Source organism: Suricata suricatta, chromosome 17 (assembly GCF_006229205.1).
Source record: "Suricata suricatta isolate VVHF042 chromosome 17, meerkat_22Aug2017_6uvM2_HiC, whole genome shotgun sequence".
Lineage (NCBI taxonomy): Eukaryota > Metazoa > Chordata > Mammalia > Carnivora > Herpestidae > Suricata > Suricata suricatta.
In genome coordinates this window covers 52,063,242-52,079,542 of record NC_043716.1, presented here as the reverse complement: position 1 = coordinate 52,079,542, position 16,301 = coordinate 52,063,242, and the positions used below count along the sequence as shown (strand labels likewise).

Sequence of the window (16,301 nt, the reverse complement as noted above, 5' to 3'; positions counted from 1 at the left end):
AAGAAAGGGCTTCTGAGATTCTTTGCTGAAGGCACCCTCCCCGCTGCCCGCCCCCGGGCCAGTCTACGATCCATTTCGCTGCTGTCTACACCCGCCTGTTTTTTTTTTTTTTTTTTGAGAGACAGAGCGAGACAGCGTGAGCAGGGGAAGGTCAGAGAGAGAGAGAGGGAGATACAGAATCAGAAATAGTCTCCAAGCTCTGAGCTAGAAGTCAGCTCAGAGCCTGACATGGGGCTCAAACTCACGAACTGTGAGATCATGACCTGAGCTGAAGCCAGACACTTAACCGACTGAGCAGCCCAGGTGCCCCCACCTGTTCTTTTTCCAGTTGTTTTCTACTGTGGTAAAATATGCAGAACACAAAATGTATCTCCTTAGCCGTATTTAAGAGTATAGTTCGGCGGCATTAAAGTACACTCACAGTACTGGGCCGCCATCACCACCATCCATCTCCAGAACGTTTTCATCTTGCATAACTGAAACTCTGTACCCATTGAACAATAACTCCTCATTCCCACCCCCCACCTCCTGACTCCCACAGTCCTACTTTCTGTCTCTGTGATTTTCACTCCTCTTAGCACCTCATAGAAGTGAAATCACACATTGTCTTTTGGTGACTGGCTTATTTCACTCAGCATAATGTCTCAGAAGTTCGGCCCTGTTGTAGCCTGTGTCAGAATTCTCTTCCTTTTGGGGCTCCTGGGTGGCTCAGTCGGTTAGGCATCCAACTTTAGCTCAGGTCATGATCTCAGTTTGTGAGATCGAGCCCCGCATTGGGCTCCGTGCTGACACTGCAGAGACTGCTTGGAATTTTCTCTCTCTTTCTCTCTCTGCCCGTCCCTCACTCGCACTCTCTCTCAATATAAATAAACAAAAAAAGAATTTTCTTCCTTTTTGAGACTGAATAATATTCCATTGCACGTGTACGCCACATTTTGTTTGCATCCACGGATGGACACTAGGGTTGCTTCCACTTTTTACTATTGTGAATAATGGCACTGTGAACATGGATGTACAAAATCTCTTCAAAAGTGTGCTTTGCGGGCACGTGGCTGGCTCAGTTGGCGGAGCTTGTGATGGGGTTGTGAGTTTGAGCCTCATGTCAGGTGTAGAGATTACTTTAAAACAAAATCTTAAAAAGAAACTATGCTTTCAAGTCTTTGGGAAGAATTGCTGGATTCTGTGGTAATTCTGTCTACTTAATAGAATTGATTGGGGCGCCTGGATGGCTCAGTCGGTTAAGCGCCTGGCTTCGGCTCAGGTCATGATCTCACAGTTCGTGGGTTCAAGCCCCGCATCGGGCTCTGTGCTGACAGCTAGCTCAGAGCCTGGAGCCTTCTTTGGATTCTGTATCTCCCTCTCTCTCTGACCCTCCCCTGCTCGCACGCGCTCTCTCTCTCTCTCTCTCTGTCTCAAAAAAAGAATTGATTGTTAGTTTTTTCCAGAGCCACCATACTGTTTTCTGCAGCAGCTGCACCATTTTGCATTCCCGTTGACAGAGGGCAAGAGTTCCAGTTTCTCCACGTCCTTTCCAACAGTTGTTCTTTCCTGGTTCTTGATAGTAGCCATCCTAATGGATGTGAGGCAGTACTTTACCATAGTTTTGCTTTACATTTCCCCAGTGATTCGTAATAGTGAACATTTTTTCATGTGCTTCTTGGCCATTTGTGTGTCTTCTTTGGAGAAATGTCTACTCAAGTCCTTTGTCCAGTTTTGAATCAAATTTTATTTTGTTATTGTAGGAGTTCTCTATATATTCTGGATATCATCCCTTACCAGATACATGATCTGCAAATATTTTCTCCCATTTTATGGGTTGTCTTTTTGCTCTGTCAGTAGTGTCTTTTGATGCCTCCAATTAAAAATATTTCATGAATTAGGGGTGCCTGGGTGGCTCAGTTGGTTAAGCGCCTGAGTTCAATCCCATTGGGCTCTGTGCTGACAGCTCAGAGCCTGAAGCCTGCTTTGGATTCTGTGTCTCACTCTTCTATCTGCCCCTCCCCTGCTTTCTCTCTGTCTCTATCTCTCTCAAAAATAAATAAACATTACCAAAAAAATTAAAAATTGTTTTTTTTTCCAGGAATCCAACTTGTCTTTTCTTTATGCCTTTACAGTCATGCTCCAGGAATCACTGCCAAATCTGATGTTGTGAAGCATTTACCCTATGCTTTCTTCTAAGGGTTTTATAGCTTTAGGTCTTATTTTGAGGTCTTTGATCCATTTTGAGCTAATTTTTGTATTTTCTGTTAGGTAAGAGACCAACTTAATTCTTTTCCATGTGGATGTCCAGTATTTTTTTCAGTTTATTTATTTTCAAAGAGTGAGAGAGTAAGCAGGGGGAGGGACAGAGAGAGAGAGAGAGAGAGAGAGAGAGAGAGAGAGAATCCCAAATAGGCTGCGTGCCATCAGCGCACAGAGCCCAATGTGGGGCTTGATCTAGCAAACTGTGAGATCATGACCTGACCTAAATCAAGAGTTGGCTGCTCAACTGACTGAGCCACCCAAGCAACCTCGATATCCAGTTTCTCCAGTGCTGTTTGTTGAAAAGATTGTCCTTTCCCCATTGAATTACCTTGACTTCTTTGTTGAAAGTCTTTTGACCACAGATATAAGAGTTTATTTCTGGACTCGACTTTACTCTATTGGTCTCTATTTCTGATGTCAGGCTAGCATCACTCTTTTAATTATTGTGGTTCTGCAGTAAGTCTTGAAATCAGGAGTGAATCCTCCAGCTGTGTTCTTCTTTGTCAAGATTCTTTTGCCTATTTGGGGCCTGATGAGATTCCATATGGATTTTTAGGATGGGATTTTCTATTTCTGCAAAAAAATGACATTTTCCAATAGGGGTTGTGTTGGATCTGTAGATCACTTTGGGTAGTATTGATATCTCAACAATATTAAGTGTTCCAATCCATGAACATGGGATACCTTTCCATTTATTTCTTTAATTTCTTTCAGCAATGTTTTATAGATTTCATTATACAAGACTTTCACTTCTTTGGCTAATTCCTAAGGGCTTGGGTAGGGGGGAGATACTATTGTAAACATAATTGTTTTTTAAATTTCCCTTTCAGATTGTTCACTGTTAGTTTTGGTTTACAGAACAGTTGTAAAGATGATACAGAGTTCCCATACACTCTTGCTATGGTTGGAATGTTTATGTCCTCCCCAAATTTACAGGTTGACATCCTAATACTCAATGTGACAGTATTGGGAGGTGAGGCCTTTAGGAAGTAATTAGTCATGAAAATGGTGAAGCTGTCGTAAATGGGATTAGTGCCCTTATAAAAGAGACCCCACAGGACTCCCCAGCCCTTTCTACATGTGAGAACAGAGAAGAGGCATCATCTATGAATCAGGAAGCCTTACCTATTTGTAAACTCTGTGAAGTCAAGGCCCCAAATGCCTTAGAGACTTCTGTAGTCTTAGCATTTAGAGAAGGTGATGTACTTAGACCAGGGGGGGTGAGCAAACTGTAAACTACTTTAAGAGATAGTAAATAGGGGCGCCTGGGTGGCTCAGTTGGTTAAATGCCTGATTTCAGCTCAGGTCATGATCTCACAGTTCGTGGGTTCAAGCCCCGTGTCGGGCTCTGTGCTGACAGCTCAGAGCCTGGAGCCTGCTTCAGATTCTCTGTCTCCATCTCTCTCTCTGACCCTCCCCTGCTCATGCTGTCTCTCTCTCTCTCAAAAATAAATTAAAACACACACACACACACAAAAGAATTTAAAAAAATAGTAAATATTTTAGGCTGCAGAGTAAGGAGCAAAATCAAAGACATTTTGTAGATACGTATATCTTGAGAAAAACAATTCCCACCCATGTTTTGATTAATGAAATTCAAAACATTATGCTAAGTATAATTTTTCTGTAATACAGGAGGATTAATGAGCAGGAAATTCTCTGAGGGAGGCCAACATCTTGTTTCATTGAGGTTCAGGATTGGTATTCTCTGCTGCCAAAATCAGTTGCAAATATTTGATTTTTTTAAAAGCCATTAAAATATATAAAAACTATACTCACAGGCCGTATATGTCAACAGGTCAGACTAGGCTCACGGGAGGTAGTTTGCAGGCTCCTGTGCTCAGCTATCAGTGTATTTTTGAAGGAGGAAATTGACATTTGAAAGGGAGAAGACGGGAAGGGAAATTCTCCTGCTCCGGGTCTGTCAGAGGGCACACCGGCCTCTTGAATGCTGACTACTCCACTAGCACTTTAGACCCTAGAGGCAATGATACTGCCCCCACTGCTTTGAAACAGGAGACCTCACAGCTTTGGGGGCGGGGGTGGGAAGCACAGCACAGGGCAGTGTTGGGCTACTGGAGATGAGTCAGCTGTGGAGAAAGGACCACTCTGTCGCTGCTCCACATGGGTAAGTTGGCCCTGAACGACAGCCTTAAACACACACCTGTTCCTGGCTGAGGCTCACCTTACAGAGGGGCCCGATGTTCATTACTTTCTCTCTGGGAGCAGGTTCCTGGGTCTGGGGTCAGGGCTGTTTAGAGGTTGTTTAGAAATAGGGCTGAGCTGGTGGGCCGGCCAGTGGAATACTGGCGGGTTTGGTATGGAGGCCCACTCACCCCACCCCTTTCCCTTGGGTGAGAGATGGCTGCAGGCCAAGACAGGAACGCGGGGTGAGGGGCTGACCCCCGTGGGGACCCGAACCACACTCAGCTTGTGCATTCCCACGTGGCCTCCTTCCTGCTTCATTCAGTGCCTGCCTAGAGCTCAGGTCTCTCTTCAGCTCCCAGAGACAATGAAAGCCCCCAAAGTGAATCTCATTTGAGTGTTGAACTGCAGTTACCTTTAAAAAAAAATCATCAGAGGAGCGCCTGGGTGGCTCAGTCAGTTAAGCATCCAATTTCGGCTCAGGTCATGATCTCAGTTTGTGGGTTCAAGCCCCATGCCAGGTTCTGTGCTGACAGCTCAGAACCTGGAGTCTCCTTTGGATTCTGTGTCTCCCTCTCTCTCTGCCCCTCCTCTGCTTATGTTCTGTCTCTCTCAAAAATAAACTTAAAAAAATAAATAAAGATTGAGGGTACCTGGGTGGCTCAGTCGGTTGAACATCCAACTCTTGATTTCAGCTCAGGTCATGATCTCATGGTTTGTGGGATCGAGCCCCACACTGGGCTCTGCACTGGCAGCACAGAGCCTGCTTGGGATTCTCTGTCTCCCTCTCTCTTTGCCCCTCCCCTGCTCACTCTTGTGTGGTCTCTTTCTCTCAAAAATAAATAAAAACACATTTAGAAAAATCAGTTTGGTTTCTCCATTGCTTCAAGCCTTTCCCCCACCGCTCTTGGTTTCCTGAGGTGAAGGAGAAAGGGGTCTGCTCCATGGGGTGGGGGAAACATTCCGACTTGAGAAAGGCCCCAGGTCTGGTGCTCAGCTCTGAGGGATGCAGAGTTCTGAGCCTGGCATGTTCTGCGGAAGAGAGCCCTCTGTATCCCACCTCAAGTGCTCCCCAGGGATGCATAAGCTGCTTCCTTCAGGAAGTTCCTGGAAATGCAGTCACTTCTGGGAGCCCAGCTGCTGAACACGAGTAAACAGGCAGAGCTGGAGTCGGTCCTACATGAAGAGTGCATCTCAGTGCCCCAGCCAAGGGAGCCGCCACCCCCCACCCCCCACCCTGCCCCGGAGAGAGTTTAGGCACAGAGTGCAGCAAGGACCCACTGCAAAGCTGGGGGGTGGGGGGGAGGCAGCCCGTTGTGAGCACACCCTCCTCCCCTCCAGCCCCGTAGCATTGTCCAGAGGTGCTCAACTTGGGCTCTGGGTTAGACACCCAGCCTCTGCCACTTGCCCCAAGTCCTTACCCTCTCTGCGCCTGTTGGCTTATCTGCAAAACGAATGACCCCACGGGATCATCGTGAAGTTCAACGAACAATCCACGTAACTACCTAGGTCAGTTCTCGGTACACTGCAGGTGCTCAATAAATGCTACTCCTTATTACTAGCAACATCAAGAGCATTGACCTTCAGGTGGAACTTGGGAGAAAAACAAAGCGGGGTGGGGGAGACAAGGTCTGTCCGTGGTCCTGAAGAGTAACTGGAGGCCACACAAGAGGTCCTGTGACACATTCACTCAATAGTTGTGTCTTTCAATCCTTGCACTGATGTCACTGAAATCTGCCCAAGAAGCCCTTCCTACCAAAACTCAGCTGGAAGGAAGGAAGCCTTCAGCGCCCCTGTTACTCCGGCAGCGGAGGAAGTTAGACGGAGTGCACACTTTAGTACAAGTGGTTTATTTCTCCCCAGGTGAGGGCGCACGTGTGTCAGGCAGAGGTGTGCCCACCCGGCTCCTTCAGGAACCACCCGAAGGATTCTAGTTTAGTTTACATACATCAAAAACAACTCTACAGTCGCCAACCACAAAATGTTAAGAAGCAACATCTTGACGTCACCGAGTTCCTATCTGCACGCGATGTGGCCATACACAGATACGTTTATGGTACACGGTACGTATTGGTTAACGCGGGCAAGAAGACAGTCCTGGCTGCCCTGTGGCTCTGTTCTGTCCTAGAGGCTTGGGCTGGGCGCCGAGAACCACTCTGCGGTGCGTGTCTGGCTGCGAAGGTGGCTCTCCCAAAATGGAAACGGAGCCCCTGTTCCAAGCCAGGCCTCGCCACGCCCCTGGCTTTGGGCGGGCAAGGCTGTGGGGGCTTCAGGGTTTTGCGCTGAGTTGACAGGAGATCGGAAGCACCAGAGACCCTAACCCTGGATCCTCGGCAGCAGGATGGTGGGTCATCATTTCCTCCTGGCCAACAAGCTCTCTCTCACAGAGCAGCGACAGCTCAGGGGCCCAGGACGACGGGATGGGACAAGGTTGGGGGGACTGGAGAAGAGGCCTGTCTCAGGTCAGTACACAATCGTCTCATTTTGCTAAAACCTTTTCCCATGAACTTGCTCGAAGACAAAAGGGAGGGGCAAGTTCACCTGGGCTCTCCCCGAAACAGGGGACTCTGTTCAGCTGTCCGCCTTCACTTCCTTCCTGTCTTAAAGGGCCTCCTCCCCGAGTGGGATGAACTTACATTCCCATCAAGCAGCGGCGTGGGACAGCACATCTCACTGATCTGTACTTTGTTTAACCCCCCCCCCCCCTCCCTCCCTCCAGATGCTTAAAGAACTAGCCGATGCCAGAAAAAGTCTGCAGCCGGGGTAAGGAATGAGTCCCAAGTCTATTGTAAAAAATGGATGTGCTATGAGCTTCAATTCTTTGGATAACCAAAATATTTAAAACACAGGGCGTGTGGGGGAGTTAACATCGCTTTCAAAGTGTCTGTTAATACCTGAGACTGTCCCTATCTGCAGTGAACAAACTCACAGAATCGCTTCTGGAAGGAAGAGGCAAGGGAGGGTGGCAAAGGACAGGCAGAGCGTGGCTGCGGTCACCCACACTCCCACCGGCTCTCACCGCGGAAGCCGACCAGGGATGAAGTTGTGGTCCCCCAGCCCTGGAAGCATCCACCACGCAGCCTCTCCAACACCTGCAGTGTTGGGAGTCCAGGGAGAGTCCGTCTGGTGGCTCCGGGGGACTGATTTGGGCAGTGTCTTGTCTCATCAGGGACATCACTGCCTGCAAAGGCATCTCCTGATGAGCTCCTCCACTTTTACCTGCAGGAAAATGCTGCCCATCAGCTGTGCAGCCGAGAGGACAGAGGGACTCAGAGATGGTGGTTGCCAGGACTTCTGGCCGTGTTAGCAGGAGTCTTGGCAAGGAGACCTGGGAGAACACAGCGCTCAGGTGGTGACACCCGACCCTCCTTACAGCCACTCCCCACCTGGAGAGGGTAGGATATGGGGGCGAGCAGGACCAGGCTCCCGGCTTTGGCACGGCCAAGCACCTGCAGGCATTTCCGGTGTGGACAGGAGGCCAGAGGAGGGAGGGGCTGGTCTGAGTCACAGGTCTTCTGTCCGCCTGGGCCTTTGGTCAGGCATCGCAGCCAAGCCCGGGGCTGACCCTCCTCGAATCACTGCTGCTCCTTTACAGCCTCAGGAGCCTGCCAATCCCATGGTCCTGCGTCCAGTCTCCAGATGCCTTTGGTTTCTATCGAAGAAATGCTTGCGTTGGCATTAATTAAAAACCAAAACGGATCAAGGAGGCAGGAACCTCTGCAGAACGTGCGTTAGGCCGGAAACTCATTCCCGTAGTGCCGCAGGTGCTCGTCCGCCACAGACAGGTACGTGGCCCTCATGCTGGGAGAATACTGTGGGAGAGAGCGGGGAGGGGATGCGTCAGAACAGGGTGGCCTGCCACAGTGAGACCAGACCCTGTACTAGCAAAGGCGTGGGGGCTTCTGGGGAGCCGGGCCGGTCTTTATTGCAGGCATTATGGGGACTGGAGGACACCAGGGTGGCTCGGGCAGGCCTCACTGCTGGCCGTGTTTCCAGTCCTGGGGCCATCAGGACGTCTGGCTCCCAGCATCCGATGTGAGATGCGCACACAGACTAGCCACCCTCCCTCTGCTATGGCTGCCGTGTCTGCTCCAGGACACCGCTGGGGACAGCATCCGGGTACACCAAGGCACTGGGGAGCCTGCCTCGTGAGTAGGCTGAGGGCACAGACCCAGAGATTCAGAGACCCAGGTTCAAATCCCAGGGATGCATTTTACTCATAACTTTGGCTGAGGCTTTCCAACCTCTGCAAGCCTTAGTTTCCACATCTGCAATCGGGGACCTATGAGCACCGGCAGTAACCGTGCAAGAATGAAATGCTATAGAACAGACAAGACCTCTCACACGGCGCTTCTCACACTTGGCTGCATGTTACAAACACCTGGGAGCCTAAAAGTTCCTAAAGTTTGGGCCACGCCCACCAGTATTTTTTTTTTGAGGTAAAACCCACATAACATAAAAGGAAGCACTTTAAAGTCCCACCACCACTTTTTTTTTTAAAGTTTATTTATTTGTGAGAGAGAGAGTGAGAGAGCGAGTGAAAGCGGGGGAGGGGCAGAGAGAGAGGGAGACACAGAATCGGAGGCAGGCTCCAGGCTCTGAGCTGTCAGCACAGAGCCGGACGCGGGGCTTGAGCCTACAAACCATGAGATTTCGAGCTGAGCCCAAGTGGGACCCTTCACTGACTGAGCCACCCAGGCGCCCTGCACTATCAGCACTTTTTAAAGAAGCTCTTCCAACTGCAGCCACATTGGAGAAGCAATGACCTAACACAACGTGCACGTTCAACAGATGTTTGTTGGCGACAGCTCCAAAGCAGGGAGCGAGGGCCCCCCACGTGGTCACACTCCACATCCTGGGACCTGAGATTCTGCATTTCCAACACTCTCCAGATGCTGCTAGTCTGCAGACTTGGGGCAGCGGGGTCAGCAGAGGGTCTCTGGCCCCAGGGAAGTAGTGGGGGTTCAGGCCCAGGCTGTTCACAGCAGAGGGGGAGCACGTGCTTCTAGCTGGTGGGGACTTGGGGATGGGGGATGGGGGATGACACTCTGTAACCCAGGGGTTCTCAACCAGGGGCGATTTCTGCTCCCTCTCGCGCCCCCCCCCCCCACAGGGACATCTGGCAGTTGCTGAAGGCATTTCTGGTCATCACAACAGGAGGATGGGGGTAGGGAGAGTGGGCAGAGGCCAGGGATGCAGGTAAACATGCTACAGGGCTCAGGACAGCACCCAAGACAGGAGAACCTGGCCCGTCAGTAAGTAGTGTGGGAGAGGAAGCCTGCTTCAGACCGTGCGGCCTTCCCCAACCTGCAGCCCCAGCTTGGCCTGTGAACACGCTAGGAATGCCAGTCCCCGGGGCTCCGCTGCAGATTTCCCAAATCAGAAACAGGCTGGGCCCAGGACCGGGCCACCTGGGTGGCTCAGTAGATTAGGTGTCCGACTTTGGCTTCGGTCATGACCTCATGGTTCCTGAGTTCAAGCCCTGCATCGGGCTCTCTGCTGTCAGCACAGAGCCTGCTTCGGATCCTTTGTCCCCCTCTCCCTTGGCTCCTCTCCTGCTCTCTCCCGCTCAAAAATATACATAAAAATAAAAAAAAACCAAACCAGGCTGGGCCCAGGACCCTGTGTTCCAACACGTCCCCCGGGGGGATTCCGATGCACACTTGAGTCTGACCCTCCCCCCCTCCAAGCACTGTTTCCCGAACTTCCTTGCTAAGGATTACCTGGGTGCTTGAGACACTTAGGACTTCCCGGATGCCTTCCCTGGACAGTCTGTGTCAGTGAGTCTGGACTGGAGTCCTGGGATGGGTATTTTTCACAATTGCCTGGGTCATTTTTGTTCATCAAGTCTAGGACAGGGTCCCTGAGAGGGAAGGAGGGAAGGCAGACGGGGAAAGGCACGTTTCCAGCCAATGGAACAGGCTGTACCTTTGGACTGTCTTACTTGCTCTCACCCGCCATAGCAAAATTCCCATCTGCCCCAGAGATGGAGCTGGTGGAGGGAGGGGGGCATCTATCTGACAATCTCGCCACTGGCCAAATGCTGATGAAAATTTAGGGCAGGCACAGGGCGGGTGGGAGGGGCGGTGGGGGGAGGGCAGCGAGTGGCCAGCTGCGAGGTCTACGGGGAGGCAGGTGCACGTCCACACCCTCCTGCTGTGGGCTCCTTGGTCAGCGGCATATCATATGTAGATTCCTCTTTGTGCCCCTTGCCACTTGCAGGGCAGGAGGTGGGGGTTGAGCTGGGTGGCGCTGGGCAGCCAACTGGGCCAAAGTCTAAGAGTCCCTAAGCAGGTCTTAATTCTAGGGAGGAAGGGGAACTCTGTCCTTGAGCTTTGCAAATAAGGTCAGCTCTTGATTATCTCTGCTAATGGCAGCAAGAGTGGCCTGGATCTTTCAAAACAGAAGGTAATCCAAAAATCATTTTTATCTGGCATCCCGGTGCACTGACTAATTCTTCATTCACAGCAGCAGATTTCCCCTAATTATGTTTTGCTCAGATTACAATTAAAATCAATCCGCATTCCTGGGTCTACAGCAGCTGGTAGGATGAAAAGGGACCCAGGAGGCTTCTGGGTAGAGAAAGCCAGGTGGCGATTTAAAAGGTGCCTACTCTGAACGCTGGCTCGACCAGCCGCTGTCCCTTCCTGAGGGCCCCAGGAAGCGAGAGCTAGGCTTGTGTCCAGGCCTGTGTGTAAAAGGATGGCAGGTGAGGTGCTCTGGGCAAAATCAGCATGGTGGGGCCGGGCAGGGAAGGCTGGGGAGTGATCAGGGTGGGGTTTCTCAAAGTCCCAAATGTGGACAATTGGGGCTGGATCATTCTCTGTGGTCGGGCTGTCCTGTGTGCGGCAGGATGCTGAGTGGCATCTCCAGCCTCCATCCACCAGGTGACAGTAGCACCGACCCCCCCCCCCCCAATGCCTATAGACAGGCCAAATGTCCCCAGGGGCAGAACTGTCCCTGGGCCAGAACCCCGATCAAAGTTATGGCTCCAATGCCACCTGCTGCACAGGATCTCCTGGGAGGGGGCAGCTCCCACCTCCAAGGTCCCAAAGGCTGACTCTTTGGGTCTCTCCTACTGCAGGTTATGCACTTCCTGAAGACGGGGCTCAGTCTCCACCTCTCTTTTCCCCAAGAGCAGCACTGTGGTTTCCACTGCAAGCACCACCTGTGCTTGGGGCTGACTCACTGGACGTACGTGAGTGTGTGTGAGGACCAGGCCTGGGCGTGTGTCATCGGCCCCATGTCCTTGGGTCCCCAGCAGCAGTGGCTCTAGTTTCCCAGCTGTAGGACCCCTTCCAAACCCCCTGATTTATAATGCCTTGTCCTGGGGCGCCTGAGTGGCTCAGTCAATTGAGCGTCCGACATCAGCTCAGGCCCTGATCTCACAGTTCATGAGCTTGAGCCCCACATCGGGCTCTGTGCTGTCAGCGCGGTGCCTGTGTTGGATCCTCTGTCCTCTGCTCTCTCTGCCCCCTCCTCCGCCTTGCACATGCTTTCTCTCTCTCTCTCTCTCAAAAAATAAACATTAACAAAAATTTTAAATGCCTTGTCCAGCCAAGTGGAGACAGGGGCGCCCTCCCCAACAGATACTGGGCGCAGAGACTGTGCCTCGTATCCATCCCCATCACAGACTTCTGACCTTGCTTTCCACTCACCATGTGGGAAGTGCACACCATCTCTTACAAATAAATGCCACAGCTTGTGGAGAAGGTGGGGCGGGAGGGAGCATGAGGGCCGGTGGAAGTAGGGGTGAAGTAAGTGGCTCCCTCTTAGAGCATCTACGCACCACACATATGTACAGTGACCGAGTCCTCCAACGCCCACCACCGCCGCGAGGTGTGTGCTGTTACCATCCCTGCTCTATGAGTGGGGAAACTGAGGCACAAAGAGGCGAAGTGCTTGTCCAAATCACAGAGGTCGGAAGCAATGAGCAGGGTGTGAACCCAGGCATCTGGCACAGGAGTCTGTGCCCTTGGACTCCACGGTCTATTGGCTCTACTCACAACAATCCATCTCAACCGGGATTCCTGCATTCCCATACTTCTCTGGGAGAGGACAGAGCCTTCTCTCTCCGATGTGCACCCCCTCGCCCCGCAGCCTCCTTTTCCGACTCTGAGTCTAGGTCCCCTGGCTGGAGACAGATGTGGGTGGGAGGCGCGGGCCCCACGCAGATGCCCGCTGAGCAGGGTTAAGGAAGGCTGGTGTCCATCCCGCAGCCCAGGGCGAGAAAGGCTAAACACCATCGAAGAGCAAGACAATTTCCTCGGAGCAGAAAGGGACGCTCTCTCTTCTTAGGTTATTTTGCTCGCCAAACTTATCACTGCAAGTTATTTCTCTGTCCCTTTGAGATGCACATAAACCTTTTTCAAGGCTAAACCAGGCTCTTGCCAGCTTTGTAATCCAGGAACAAAACTTAAGGGTCTGGGAGCCACCTCTTTGGAAGAGAGCATCAAGGTCTGCCCTCAGCTCCGGGGCAGTGAGCGACACTGATGGCCACCCTATCGGGCACGCATTCAGGACGGACTGGTGTGACAGAGGTGCTGAGGGGTCCTCTTGCCTGGGGACAAGTGTGCACAGGGTGAGCTTTCTGTCTTTGCACCGTCCTTAGCAGATTGCCAGCGATGTGCATGGCGGTCCCGGTTTAATGTAACAGAACTGTTTTCGCTCTTCTTACCTTTGCATAGGGATTGGGGGGAGCCCTTATCTGTCATCACTTCCCCAACAAGGGCCGTAACTATGACCTTGCCCGGGAGCCCAGCTTACCATGGGAGGAGGGGAGCCTCTTCCGATAAGCGGAACGTTCTCGTAGCGCGGGTTACCGCCGAAGAGCATAGCCTGGTTCCTGTGGGCCGGAGAGGACAGCTCAGGACGGGGAGGCACGGTGGTGGGGGTGGGGACACTCAGATTTCTCCAGGAGGGGCCCGTAGGTATGCCTGTGTGAGTGGGGGATGGAAACGGACCTCGGGGGAACCGTGGGCTGGAATAGGAGGCCCAGGGGAGAAGCAGTGGATGGGGTGCCAGGAGCCTGGAGCAGTGTGGCCTGGATTGCCTTGCAATCCGCCCTGAGGGCAAGGCTTGGCATCTACAGGGATGCACCTGTGCTGGGGTGGCTAATGCCCCCCGGGGGCCTTCCCACCAGACACCCTGTGGCTGCAGTGGGGCCGGGTGGGGGAGGGGACTGTGGCGGGCCTTTGATGCCTTCCCTCCCAACCCCGTTCTCTAGTCCCAAATTTGCTCCAGATCTAGCTCCCCCAGGGCTGGGTGGGACATGTGCATGGGGGAGGCCTGGGGAGGGGGGCACTGCCATACATGTACTCGGAGACCGGGGCGTTGGAAATGGTCTGCGCCGGGGGCTGCAGGCTGGTCTGGCTGCCCAGGCCGCTGCTGTAGCTGCAAAAGCTTCGAAGCTGCCCCCGAGGGGGGTTGTGAGCGGCGATGCGTCGGGCCTGGGGGTTGAAAGGGTCGTCACCGTCGATGTCATCATAGTCTCTGTCCCTGGAACGACACACAGGACACCGCCGGCCGTGAGGGCCCAGACTCGGAGGCGTCAGGGTCCTGGCCTGCTTCCCAGGCTTTGCTCCCAGGACTCTTTCTTGCCACACGCATGCGTCTCCCTCAGGTTCCTTCAGGTCTTCGGGCCTGCCTCACACAGCACTCCACCTGTTTCCAGCTTCACGTCCACCTCCTCCAGGCAGCCCGCTGCACTGATCCTGTCGCACTGAGCCTCCCTGCCCTGCTTCCTTTGGTCTGATCTACCCATAGGCACTAAGACACCACCTCATCTCTATCTCCTTCGTGAGAATGTGGGTGTCCCACCGACAGAGCTATAGCCTATCCTTCTTGGGGTTTTGGAGGTGACCCTCCAGCATCCAGAGCCCTCGTCATCTTAAGCCACAAAGTCCTTCAGAGGAAGAGAGGACAAGCAAGGGATGCCAGGGGGTCGTATGATACTGTCACCATCCTCAGCTCCGCTCCTGCCCCAGGCCCTTGGAACCTCCTTTGGAGGGGTCTGTCTGGACTTTCGGGGAAACTTCTGCAGAAATCCAGCCAGCTGCTGGGGCTGAATGCCCGGGCCCCTGCTGCCGTGTTTGGCCCAGGTCATCGGCTCTGGGCTCAGTCACAGAGCAGAGCCTCCCACATGCCCCCCCACGAGGCCCCCAGGCAGCCCACCTGGCGGTGAAGTGCTTCCAGGCCCGCGGCCCCGCGCAGATCATGATAGAGAAGGCCAGGGCGGCCAGGAGGGAGAAGAGGCCGAGGTAGAGCAAGCCCTCGATGCCGTCATAGCAGATGCCAGCAAGGGCGTCCAGGTAGTCCTGGAGGAGGAGGAGGGACACGGAGCTGCAAGGCGGCTCAGGGCACGGCGGGGGTCTGAGCTCATTTCTGGTAGCCCCTCTCCCCAAGCTCGGGCCTGGGATCATCTACTGGTCTCTGTCACGAGCACTTTGTATACTTTGTACAGCCACTAAGGGTCCACACTCTGAAGCCCAACAGAAAGGGTGGCTTCTTGGGTTCACTCTATAAGTATGTGACCACCTACTGTGCGCTAGGCACTGAGGGTCAGAGTCAGCTCTGAGCAAGACAGACGGGGCTGCAGGGTGGGGAAGCCAGAAGAGAGGGGACATTTCATCTCAGACCAGCCAGGAGTGGATTGTGCCTTGAGCAGATGGGGGAAGGGGACAAGTATGGCATGTCCAGGAAAGAGAACAAAGGGACAGAGGAGACAGGATGAGGGGGCGCCACTTCCCGCTTAGGCCTTGCAGGTCAGTGAGGAGTTTGCTTTTTATCACAAAGGGATGGGATGTGAGGGAAGGCATGTGACCCAACTCGCTTTTACAAAGACCGCTGTGGTTGCTGTGTGTGAAAGGTCATGGAAGGTAACGGGTGGGGAAAGGTTGGGGACGGGTTGGAGGCCACGGCCGTCACCCAGGGAAGTGGGGCGGTGCTTGGTCATGGCGGAGGTGGGGAGGGAGAGGGAAGTTGATGGATTCAAATGTATATTTGAGAGTCTAGATGCCCGGATTGCTGAGGGATTTGGAGGTGGGTGGTACAGAGGGAGAGGGTACGTGCCACGGTCCAAACCCAAGCCCTTGACCTGACAGCCTGAAACCTTCAATGAGCCACTTTATAGATATATATATGCATACGGGGGCACCTGGCTGGCTCAGTTCGTTAAGCATCCGACATTGGCTCAGGTCATGATCTCACTGTCTGTGAGTTCAAGCCCCACATCGGGCTCTGTGCTGATGCAGAGCCTGGAGCCTGCTACTGATTCTGTGTCTCCCTCTCTCTCTGCCCCTCCCCTGCTCATGCTCTGTCTGTCTCTCTCTCATTCTCCAAAAAAAAAAAAAAACAATAAAAAAAAAAGATATCCGTATATAAATATCTATCTGTCCACACACGGAGTTTCCTTTTCTATAAAACTGCCCGTGAAATAACACGTATTTGACAATATTCACCACGACAGCTGAATAAACCACAGACAGCACCGAACAAGGGTGAGCACAGAATCAGGGCTCACAACATGGCAGCCGTGATCATTATAGGCCCATTTGTGCTAAACCTATATGGGATGTGGAAGTGTCCACATACACAGGCTTAGTGCTTGGGGGGAGGGAGCTCACACACTCCCAGAGTGTCCCCTGCATTAGAGGCTGTCTGGTATGCCGAGTTCTTGGAGAGGTGACCCTGGCAATGAGCAAAGGATATTCATCTGCAGCCAGGGACATGGATGGGTTGACCAGATGGCTGGGGAGTCCGGACAATGGAGAATTAGCCTCTTTCATTGGGTTAGGGTCCCCCAATGTTCAGGAACTAACCTGATCCTAATCCGGTCCCCTGGTACCTTTCATGGACTCTCCCTGTCTCAGCTATTTCAGAGGATAGAGAAGCCAGACACCTCTGCCCCCTTC

At 52.7% G+C, this 16,301-nt stretch overlaps 1 protein-coding gene across 1 annotated transcript in view; it reads right to left on the bottom strand.

The window, feature by feature from the left end:
* Positions 1-6,220: 6,220 nt before the first annotated feature.
* TTYH2 (tweety family member 2) overlaps positions 6,221-16,301 on the bottom strand; it is a 38,012-nt gene continuing 27,931 nt past the window's right edge. Inside the window, exons 11-14 of the mRNA XM_029928659.1 lie at positions 14,563-14,705; positions 13,702-13,887; positions 13,156-13,234; positions 6,221-8,201 (exon numbers count right to left, since the gene is read on the bottom strand). Of these exons, the coding sequence (XP_029784519.1) occupies positions 8,121-8,201; positions 13,156-13,234; positions 13,702-13,887; positions 14,563-14,705 (489 nt within the window). The 3' untranslated portion in view covers positions 6,221-8,120. The remainder of the gene's footprint in view (positions 8,202-13,155; positions 13,235-13,701; positions 13,888-14,562; positions 14,706-16,301) is intronic.